This window comes from Aquarana catesbeiana, linkage group LG01 (assembly GCF_042186555.1).
Source record: "Aquarana catesbeiana isolate 2022-GZ linkage group LG01, ASM4218655v1, whole genome shotgun sequence".
NCBI classification, from domain to species: domain Eukaryota; kingdom Metazoa; phylum Chordata; class Amphibia; order Anura; family Ranidae; genus Aquarana; species Aquarana catesbeiana.
Genome location: NC_133324.1, coordinates 867868608 through 867880616, shown reverse-complemented (window position 1 = coordinate 867880616; position 12009 = coordinate 867868608). Strand labels below are relative to the sequence as shown.

The 12009-nt window shown below is 40.7% G+C and overlaps 1 protein-coding gene across 12 annotated transcripts in view; it reads right to left on the bottom strand.

Moving 5' to 3' along the window:
- Positions 1-12009, bottom strand: part of PROM1 (prominin 1) — a 340751-nt gene that overhangs the window by 116874 nt on the left and 211868 nt on the right. For 10 of the 12 annotated variants that reach the window (XR_012237091.1, XR_012237101.1, XR_012237102.1 and 7 more), the window contains 4 exons: positions 7730-7753; positions 2941-3158; positions 2681-2755; positions 1844-1907 (listed from right to left, as the gene is read on the bottom strand). Coding sequence is in view for 4 of the 12 variants with exons in the window: in XM_073609697.1 (XP_073465798.1) it covers positions 1844-1907; positions 2681-2755; positions 2941-3158; positions 7730-7753 (381 nt within the window). In the remaining 8 variants the exon portion in view is untranslated. The remainder of the gene's footprint in view (positions 1-1843; positions 1908-2680; positions 2756-2940; positions 3159-7729; positions 7754-12009) is intronic. The other 2 variants (XR_012237095.1, XR_012237100.1) reach the window with 1 other exon arrangement.

Sequence of the window (12009 nt, the reverse complement as noted above, 5' to 3'; positions counted from 1 at the left end):
CTGACAGTCTCCACTCTGAGCACACCGAAAACTGAGCAATCAGTGATATGTGAGCCAATGTGGGACAGCTGTAGCATCACAACGATGCTGTAGCATAGAGGTGAGTATAAAGCTTTATTGTTTTAGAAACCCCAAATTTCTCCTTTAAATGTTAGTTTGTAAAACAGTTAGCTTGGAGTTCATCCTTAATAAACAATTCAGTACATATGTTCAAATATAAGCACATGTTTTCTAAACATTTTAAAATGTCTCATTATCTTATATTTTTCTGACTGTTTCCTTACACTTTTTATCCCAAACTTGTAACAGTAGACAAACAAAATCTGGTCTCATTGCCTGTTCAGATCAATCAGATGAAACATCCAAGATATAAACTGTAAATGCTATTACTGTAATTTACCACAATGTCAGCAACCACTAATTAGTAGGGAGGAAACTTACATTTCATAACATGATTTACAACTTTGTGATTGTGGCTTTTGGCAGTGTGTACAGAAGTTAATATCTGCTTTATAACACTTAACAGAATATTAGTTTTGATGGCTGAATTGCTGCCTGCTGTTATTACAAGCCCGTGCAATAAGCTTCTGGTAAGTCTCACATAAACTCCTACTCAGAACACCAAGCAATGAGCTAAATTTCTCCAGAATTTCTTTCACCTACAGGCTACTATAATGGACATAAATATAAAGCTCTGTAAACTCCACGTTGTTTTGAGGTAATAACGTTCTTATTTTTTCTCAAGGTCTCTCAGCTTTTTTGACATAAGATGATATCTTCCTTTGTGTCCCCCTTGATGGCTGCAAACCTACTGAGCTTTTTTAAAGTGTGGAGAACATTTTGTGACAGAACCTATTTTTTGGCCAAAACATTTTTCTGTTCCATGGGAACAACAGCACAAAATACTAACTGTGGACACACATGATACACTTGTGGTTATTCCTCTCTATAGTGTTCATTGTAGGACATCCTCCTGAATATTTCTTGTTGGCTAAAAACCTTTGTATTTCTTTCTTCACTCCATACACTTCCCTCTTTCTTCCCAACAAACCTCCAGTATTCCTAAAAAATTCTCTTGGGTCTTGTCACAAATTCTAAGTACTAGTGAACACTTTTATTCATACTTCCTTCTCACAAACTTTTTAATACCCATTCTCCTAGCAAACTACACTTGTTTATTCTTTCCTACCACCCTGTTCCCTCTTCTACACCTTCACCCCTGACTTTGGTCCCATTCATATCTACGAGTCAACCATACTTTACTGGATGGCTGGAGGCATCAATGAGTATGGTTTAGCCTTAGATGTGAATGAGGCGTGGTGGACATGTGTAGAAAAGAGGACCAGGCAGGGATGTTTTCACTCCAAAGACTGTGTGACACCAAGGCAAAACCTTATAGTGAAGATCACTGGAGCAGGAAGGTGGGTCTCACAGTGAGGATCACTGGAGGAAGAAGGTGGTAAGTATTTTAAAAGGCAGGCTGCATTTGAGGGGGGGGGGGGGGGGCTATAAATTAAAGGACAAGTGTAAAAAAGCATATTTGTCCTTTATGTTTTGTATGTTTTTCCATTGCAACTAAGTTAAGCCCCCTCACATTACTACTAGCCCATTAATATGATAGGCTGCATCACTGGCCAATAGGACTATGGCAAGGACATGACAAGGTGGGAAATTACAAGTTTTCATTTCAGAATGGCCCAATATGTGGCCGTATCTACAGGCTTTGTGAGACTAATGCGGGTACCTCTAGGAGTGTTTATTAAACTTAGGCTAATATATAATAAAACAATAATGGAAGGATGTCCTACAAAAATATAAATTCGTCATTAAAAGAAGCACTGACCTTCTTCAATGTTCCTGGTTTGATTCTGCACCATTTCTGGAGTGCTATTGAAAGCGGCATATCCCTAGAGATATAAAAGTTGAAAAAAAATCATTTTATACAGTCTATTTTTATTTTTTGAATCATACACAGGTACCGTAAATGCTTATATCAATTTAGCTCAAAGTTCAACATTTAAAAATTAAACAGAATTTCCTAGTAGGAAATTGCTTTGTATTTCTTCTATGGCCTGGGTACTTCTGCTACCCTCAACTAAAAGGAAACAAGAGGAAAAGGGTCCATGGTGTCCCTGGATTTCATTTAAAAAAAGAAGTAACCTCAATCTAAAGTGTACCTAATGTGCATTACACTAAATTAGTGCTAAATGAAAAACACATTTTGATGTGAATGTAGTGCTATGGTTGACCTACCTGGCTTCACTGTCCCAAAAGCAGTTTTTATATCTGCACTTCACCTCTAGTAGTCTCAACCATTGCCATCTGTGTACAACTCCCCAACCACTCCCTCCCCCCACTTCAATTCACTTCAATTCTCTTTCTGCATCCACTAACACTTTCTTCCAACATGAAAGGAAGGAACCTATTGTATTCTATGACTGAAGCACAGACAGTATATATTTCAGACATTTTCACACGAGGACCATCGTTGCTGCCAATGACTGAGGCACTAAATTTGTTGATCATTAGCAGAAATAAGCAGGGAATTTATTTTTTTATTATTTATTTATCATGTATTTATTTATTATTTATTTTTCACTCTTGTCTTGTCTCTTTTTTGGAATAATACCATTCCAAAGAGTAAAGTCTAATAAAAAATCCAGATGTGGCACTGGCTTACCTTTTGCACCAAAATGCTGAGATCAATTTTGAGAACATTGTTTAATTTTTCCAGATAGCGGCTTACATCTGGTAACTGTGGAAAGCAAATGGGGATTTTATTATTGCAATACAACTTGGACATCTATAAATCTAACTTCAACGATGCGATAAAAGTGCCTTGATTACAATATGACCCTGAATTTCCCTGGACTTTCCAGACAGTCCCACCAACAAGATAGGTAATACTATTCAAATTCTCATTACCTTTATGTTTCTTACCGAGCTGAAATTTGCATTGACTTGCAGCTGTGAGAGGGAATTCTTGATTTTGTTGCAACGAATTAGAGCGATGTCAGTGGAACATGCTGGGTCACTCAGTGTGCTGATCAGCTGTATCTTGGCATCTGTAAGGTTTGCATTTAGCCTGTTCATCACTTCCTGCAGCACTTCCACTGACACGCTGACCTTCTCTAAAGCTTCTTTGGTCTCCTTGATTGCTGGGAAAGTAAACAGACATGTCAGTGTTAGACCTTAGAAGAAGATGGTTCTTAAAGAGTTATGATTGGGTTGACCACAGCAATAATTGCATCTTATCTGTTATTGGTTCCCTACAGCCAGTTGATGCAGTCAACGCAGTTTCACTTACCTTTTAAGCTGCAGACTCGTTCGTTGTTAACCTTTCAATAGATCAAGACTCAAGAGGAAAACATTTGTAGGTCAAAGTTACTAAAGAGAAAGCCTTTAATATTTAATTTATTCCATTTTGAATTAAGTATAAGAGGAGTATGGCCAAAGATTTTTTGGCTATACTTTACTTGAGGAAAACAGGAGTACGCTTACTTTTGTCCTCCTATGACTCAAAATCAGCTGATAGCAGGCTATGGCCTGCTATCAACTGGTGGGGCAGAGCTGCACCAGGATCAAAAAGGATCCCAACAGCATTATCAGGATCCACCCCGCTGCCTGATTGACAGCTGGCTTTACCTTTCAGCATGCAGCTGAGAGCTGCAGTCATCTACACCTGCCCCCTCCCCAGCCTGGGGCTTCAGGGAGTGCTGGTAAAGCAGAACAAAGAGCAGTGACTGACCGTCATTGTTCTTGATTTGGAGCAGACTAGGAACGTTCATGTGAATGCTCAGTTCTTGGTCTTAGAGCCAGTGTGGGACAGCTAAAGGTGAGCATGAATTTTTTTTTTTTTTTTAAAGCCCATACTTCTCCTTAAAGAAGGGTCATAACCCCTGTTAGTTTGTTCTTCCATCTGTGTACCGTTAGGGAGATTTCCCTTCACTTCCTGTCTCATAGCCAAAACAGAAAGCGAAAGGAAATCCTTCCAAAGTGAGGTAATTCCTGGTTGTCACCAGAACTAGTGTCCCCATTGGAAGATTTCTCCTTTATTCCTGTTTTTGTGACAGCCCATATTTGGGACTTTTTTTTCACATTTACTCTTGGTTAAAACAATAAACAGAAAAAATAGAGAGGATGAATCTACCTAATGAGGGCAAAGACAGCAAAAAAAAACCCGACTGCTGTTCCAATCCCTCTTACTCTATCCCAAATGAAAAAAAATTGTCTGCCTTTAGCTATATTTTAACAGTACATAAAATTTGAGCAATCCTTCAATGTACCTGTCATCTGACTGGTATTTGGTAATACTCTCGATTCATATTTTCGCGCGCAAGGCTAATTGTTTGGCATTTGAATCTTAAACAGATACTTTAAGAAAAAATTGCAAACCAAAAGATATTAGCTCAAAAGCAGTCATCAGCTACACCCACTTCCCAATATTTATTAGTTATTTTCTTAATTACTGTTATTTAACAATGTATATTTAACCAGAGAGTATACCCTTTTTAGGCTGGATATTGGGAGAAGGCTGCAGCAGTTCAGGGCAGGGGTGGTATGTTCTAGATAAACAACTGAAAAATAATAACTGATTTTGGCATGATGGGCAATCAGCACTTTGCAGAAGAAGGTCAGCAAAGGCAGGCTTCATATCTCTGTGATACAGTACTTTGGAAAATAATCTTTTCTATTTTCCTATATGCTGTATATGTAATTATTAGCAATGAAGTGAAGTCCTTGTATAATAAGAATGGTGAACATAAGCAGGACAGTAATAATAGAGTAATTCTCTCGGCAGACACTTTGTCACATCTCTTCTGCTTTACTGCGATGATCGGCGTTTCCTCTTCATTTAATTCAGGACAGTCACATGCATCATCTTTATCACCCCATTGTGGAATAAGAGAGTCTTTAGTATAATTTATTGCTGGCTCTAAGATGCTGTGGTTATTGCTTGCAAAGTGAATCAATCTCATCAGACAAATACAGAAGACTAAGTGCTTCCTACATAATTAAACTTGTAGCAGTGTCAGTCATTTCCTTGTAAGAGCACTGTAGTTTTTAATAACACTGTTTAATATGAATAATTGATTATAACATTCATATTCAGCCCCGAAGCCTGGTACTCTTTGCTCTAAATGCTGACAAATAAAACTGTTCAAACACACAGCCGAGTTTTCCTAAATACAAAATACTTTCTATTACTGTGCTAACATTGGAGTCCCCCTGTGCTATATGCTGCTTTAGCCTAAGACTGAGGCTTCTTTTGCTTAAGCTGTACTAAAATAATCCCCATTTTGGGACCCTAAAAGTGCTTTTCTAATAGTCCAGTGCATGAAGTGCATTACAAGCATGTTGTGTTAATCATTTCTGTCCTGAACCCTTTCCATCATCCCATATGATGAAGAAATGAAAAGTGATTACTGATAAATTAGTTGTAGCAGTTTCAGGTAATACTGAACTCCTGCCATTAATGTATATACATTATGTATGCAGATAAACAGAATACTGGAGTTTCTGTAGCCCTAATGTGAAACATGTAAACTAACATTGCTCCTGCAGCCATATCATAATCTTGGTTACAGTAAGAGTTCTCAAAGTGCCACCAGAGCTCCTCAAGGTTCCTACACAAAATACTGACTTTATGAAAAATAATATCGTTTAGAGATAGGCATACTATTAGTGGCTGGGCCTGAAGCAATGCATTGTGGGATGTGGAACATCCCATGGATTTTGTAGACTGTTAAGATCAACCATACAGATGGATGTGGTTAGGCATTACCCTGTGCCAGCTATCCTACTTTATGAGTCATAAACTTCCTAGTTTAGCTTGCAATGTGACCGGTCTGAGGATTACTAGTGACAGCTGTATAATATAGGAGTTATGGCATTAGCAACTACTGTTTCAACATGACAAAATACAAATCAATGAACCTAAAATGCAGCATGAAGGACCCCACTTTCCCCCACATAGTGCAAAACATTTTTAACAGGCCCCATTAAAACCATGTCTAGAGTTATGCTTGGAAGCCTACTAAAATGTGACCCAATGTTTGCAAAGTTCATAATAATGAAAAGAGACTGACTTATTTAACAAACACACAATATTTTACATATACAGTACATATCAATTTTAACAGTAATATTAACCTCTATATTTAATAGCCAGCTAAAGCGTATTGGTAAAAACCTCAGCCAGTTTATGTAGCTGTATTTGGTCAATTGGTATATACATGCATTCATGGCTATTTGGCCCATTTTAATTCATGTATACTTTTTGGACGTTTTGACTGCTCAGATTCCTCAACTGTATTCCAATGGGATTGAGGTTGGAACACGGAGGTATCTATTTTTATTCTTTTACATCCAATAACTAAGTTTATATTTTGTTTTGGATTACAGACAGATACCCTGACATTGAGCTGTAGAATTCCATGTTGCATAACCAACTAAAAACTGCCCAGAACCATAAGCCTACAAAACAGCCCTATGCCAGGATATTTGCACCTTCAACATGTTGAGGATTTTGTTTTTTTTATAAAACATAACACTATGTACATTTATCAAAAGAAATCAAGTTTTGTATAATGTACAGAACATTGTCCAATAGTAGTATGGAACATCCAAGTGGACTTTATTGGTCTGGAGATGGGACGCAATATTTTTTGGAAGAGCCTAGTCCGGTGTCTTTCTCATGGTAAACACCTGAACACAGATGTTATTCTCCTAAGTGTTCTTTGTTACTCAGTTGCATATTGCATATTATTATGTCTGATTGGATGGATGGGGACAAAGGGTTAGGAAATTATTTTACAACAATATAAGGTCTAATAAACTGTTTCTCTGAGGGCCTCCAAAGATCTCTTCTGAATGGGTCATACAGCACTTCAGATTCTTAACTTATATTTTGTATTTATCACCAAGCAACCTTTTTGTCAAACATTTCACCTTGAGTAAACTCTTGAAATATATTTTTTTAGGACACAAGGAATCCCCACTGAAAAAATTAAAGTAGCATGAACAGTAAGCCATAGATATAATAAAAAAAAAATTATGGTGTTCCTAGACTTGACACAAAAGAAATAATTTCTTACATTGCCTTACTACCACCACCATTCTTAACCAAAACTTTTAGAAGCACCCCACTTTTTTTTTTCTTACATTAGAGGTCAGTGGTAGAGGTGATCCTTTACACTGATGGCCAGAGAAAGAAGGGCCCCTTAATGTTATTGGTCAGTGCTCTGTCCCCTAATATTGAAGGTTAGTAGGAGAAGGGCCACCTTACATTGGGAGTCAGTAGCATGAATGCCACTTTTATTGGGGGCTAGTGGGATGAATGCTTCTTACATACAGATAAAGTATTACTGGTGTCAGTGGTTACTTATCTGAGGGACTAAACTTGCTCTGCAGAAGGCATGGAAGTCAATTTGCCACTGCTCAGCCCTAGTAAACTCTGGAGGAGGTATAACCATATGGTGTAGCCATGCTCTGGAATGTTATTTCATTGCCACAGACCTCTACCATAGCAAAAGCATGTGAGGACTGATTTATTCCTTTTGCACAATAATAATTATGCTTTATTACATACAAAAACACTGTAGCAAAACCACCACACTCCTTTTAACCAGCTAGCCCAAGGAACAGATTACTCAGACTAAGCACGGCACAACTAGGGATATGCCACTATTACTGTACACCACATAACCTTTTTTAAGAGACAATTTACCTTTAATTGCCCTTTCCACTTTGACTACAAATTCAGAGAAAAGAAAATAAACCAAGAATATAAAATGTAAACAATATATAAATACTGTAACAGTAAACAAATATATAAAACACAAATCCAAAAATATAGTAAGGATTTAAATGTACCTGACCTGCCTAAAAGGTAACAATATGGTTGATGTGATGATAGCTCCGCCAAGTGGCAATGGACCTGGAACTATGAAGGCACAGTCAGATGGAAGGTAAATCAGCCTGAACTCAAGGAACCCCTGGCAACCTCTGGAGGAAGCCTAGAGTTCCACAGAGCCCTGGTTGAGAATGGCTGGTCTAGCGTCAGGGCTTCTAATGCCGACTGAGGTTCTGCCAATTAAACCATAAGGCATTATTAGCTTAGCATTAGGATGAGTGAGACTTGACTTGGAGACAGGCCAGAGTCCTGAATAAAGCCCTAGCCTAGGATACAGGAGACTCTACATGGACTGATCTAAAAACTGACACAAGCTGCCATCCCTTTAGTACTGTTTTTACTTTGGTGACTTTTTAGGAAAGGTCAGGTTCACTTTTAGGGTATATATTAAGGCACATGTGTCAAACACAAGACCCGCAGGCCAAACCAGGCACTCCAGGCCATTTCACGTGGCCCTCGCACCCAGGGCTCTTTTTCAGCTAGAGGTGGCGGAACCCTGCACACTGTGCATAGCACACCCCTAAACCCTGCACTCTGTACACAGTGCACCCCTGAATTCTGCACTGTGCATGTAACGCACCCCAGAACGCTGCACTCTGTGCATAGGGCACCCCTGAAATTGCACTCTGTACATAGTACATCCCTGGACTCTGCACATAATGCACTCTTGGTATTTACTGCCACTTTAGGATTCCCCACTGTTACTGAAATTTGGCCACCCTCACTGTTCAATGGGGGGCCCGGTTAAGTTCCTGCACCTATTCTCGGAGGAAAAAAAAGGCCAGGAGAAAATTTATATAGCCTTACAGATATGACGGGCCATTTGAGGGGAGCTATAATGCTAATGTGGCCCACAATGAAATTGAGTTTTATATCCCTGTAGTAAAGTGTTTGTTAAGTCAAATATGTAAAGCACTGCAAGCTACTCTATGAGAGCTATGCATAGCACACTGCATTAGTCTTTTATAAAAACGAGGATTGTAAATACTGTTTTAGAACCATCTTCAGGCCAGTCATGTGACTCGCGGCCGCTGTATACATCCCATATATGGCTTCTGCAGGAGGGGTCAAGATCTTCCTCTGACGTCAGCTGGGAAGATCACATGGCTGCTCAGCCCCTCCTGCAGTAGCCCTGGAAACTGGCTGAGAGTCAAATGACTGGCCTGAAGATCGCTCTAAAAAGATATCTGCATGCTTCGTTTTTGTAAAAGGCTTATACAGTGTGCTATGCTCTATCTGTAATAGAGGGGAGTGACTATTTCTAATTTTTTAGGGGGGGGGGGAGACACAGATATGGAGCTGACAGGTAGGGAAGAGGGGGTGAGGGGGAGATAGGAGAGCAGAGCAGGGCTGCAGATGACAGAGGGACGTACTCTGACCATGGTGGTCAGGGCTCGGCAGCCCTGATTTTCGTGGTCAGCACAGAGAGGTGGATACAGGAAGTTGCAGGTTTAGACAGGTTTTTTACCTTCTTGAGAGGGGCAGATTACATAGCACAAGCATTGTGCTGTTTAATCTGCTTTAAGGGACCAGAATCTTTATTTTTTTTTTGGGGGGGGGGTTAACAAACACTTTAAGGTCTTTGTTAAAAAAAAAAAAAGGGTTTAACTGCTTGCAGATCCTTACTCGGATCCTCACCCCAGCAGCAGCCAGGTCTGAAAGTATGGATGAAGCAGAAGAGAATCCTGGGTAAAAGGTGAATATTTAAAGGGTCCTATAATTCTTAATAACAAGGTGAGCAAAAATCAGCCTAATGGAGTATAGATTTTCATTTATAAAGTTCACACTAGGCTGCAGCTATCCTACGCAATGATGTTCCCGGCTAAGTTGAGAGTAGCGGCAAACGGACAGAACCACTTTTTTGAAAATGCGCAAGATGCAACATCCTGGTTAGACCAGAACGAGCAAGCTATACGCCACCAGGGTCGAGAAGAAGGAGCCGGTTAAACCAGAGAAGACAGAAGAAATACGAGAAAAAGCAGGGCGTCCATTTTCCTGTTCATGTTTTTCATTCAGAAGAGGAACTTTACCAATTGCTTACGCAGCGAGTGACTACCACTGGAAATATTGTTATATTTTTTTCAACCAGTTATTTCCACTTGCAGCACAGACCCTCACAGGGGAAGTCACTGTGCAGAAAAAGTAGAAGATGTTTGAAGCCATGGGATACATGGCTAATGCTGTATTGCCCTGTTGGCATTCACAATCAGGACAGACCACGTAGCCCGCAGTTTCGGGACGGTTCTGGAGGTATGCGCCACAGCGTGGCAGGGCCCAGGGCCCTCAACACAGTCTGTTCCTACTCTTGTTTTGTTTTTTTTCACTGTTTTGCCGCGCAGTTGCGCGAGATTATCCACCCTTCCAGAACACCTAGCTTCCATTGGGACAATTTTTCAATGAAAAAATGTTTTTTGATGAATCACATTCTAATGCTCATGGGTAACCATATAACCAGATCAGCTCTGACTTCCAGAAGAATATCCTTTAAATGTATCTTTGAATATTTGCAATGGTATCCACGCCCATAGTATCATGGAATGTGCGCGGAGTGAATGACCCCTTAAAAAGGGTCATGATCTCCTCTGGTATGCGCAAATTCCATCCGGCTATTATTGCCCTCCAGGAGACACATCTCCTGGGGGATAATGTGGGCTGCCTGCAGTATGCCTGGGTGGGCAAATCTTATCACTCCACTCACACCGCCTACTCTCGTGGGGTGAGCGTATTGATACACAAAGCTCTGGCATACCAGGAACTGGACTCACTAGTGGATGATGATGGTAGATATGTTTTCATTTACTGTAAAGTGTACACCTTAACACTGATTATAGCCTTTATATATATCCCACCCCCGTTTTCACGGGAGGTGCTACAGCTTTTGTTGATGTACCTGGCGGGCAAACCTGATGTCCCACTGTTAATCATGGGAGACCTTAACTGCTACCTTGACCCAAAATTGGATAGGCACCCCCCAGTCCATTCTCCTGGAGGTGGGAGGGGCACGGCACTCAGCCGCCTAATTACGGAACTGGGCTGGACAGATTTCTGGCGCATCCGTAACCCTAATACAAAGCAGTTTTCATGCTTCTCCAAAACTCACGGATCCCTATCCCGTATAGACCTTAGTATAGGCACTCCTAATTTGCTAGAATATATCTCTAAGATAGAATACTTCCCTCGGGGAGTATCTGACCATTCACCTGTGGCTGTATGGCTGAGTGCCCAACCCCCTACCTCACTACCTAAGGCGCCATGGAAACTCAATGCCTTCTGGCTGAAATTATTTAACTCCCCAGAACGAATTTCTAGTCAAATAGAATTATTTTTCAACTCTCATAAACACTTAATAGATACAATTCAAACCTGGGAAGCCTTTAAAGCCTACCTCAGGGGAATATTTATTGCTGAAATAGCAATGGTCAAGAGAAATTCCTCGGTACTATTGGAACAGGTTGGAGATCAGGTGCGCCAGTTGGAGCTTGCCTATGTTACTGACCCCACGGAGTCTGCGAGGGAGGCGTGGATTTCGGCCCAGGATTCACTGGACCGCTTGAGATCCTCCGCCGCGGAACGCAAAAGGTTCTTTAGCAAACAGGCATTCTATGAAGAAGGGGAAAAAACGGGACGCCTACTGGCAAAAATAGCCAGGTCCCAGCAGCTGTCTCCAGCGGTGGGAGCAATTCGCACGGCCAGTGGAAGGGTGGTTAATGGCCTGGATCGGGTTCTATCAGAGCTAGCATCCTTCTACAAGGATCTATATGTAGCGAGGGATGATTACACTGATGATGAGCTAGAGGCATATCTTGCAGGGATTGATCTGCCCTCTCTATCTGAGGAGGCTAGGCAATCACTGGAAGCACCCCTGACATTGGAAGAGCTACAACATGCGGCATGTTCCTTCCCTACGTGCAAGGCTCCTGGGGAGGACGGTATCCCCATGGAGGTTTTCACCCAGTATGGTGAGTGGATAATGCCACAGCTACTGGAAGTGTTTAATGACTCGCTTAAAAAAGGCAGTTTGCCGACCTCCATGACTAGAGCCAATATAATTTTATTGTTGAAACCTGGTAAGGATCTGGTTGACCCGGGCTCGT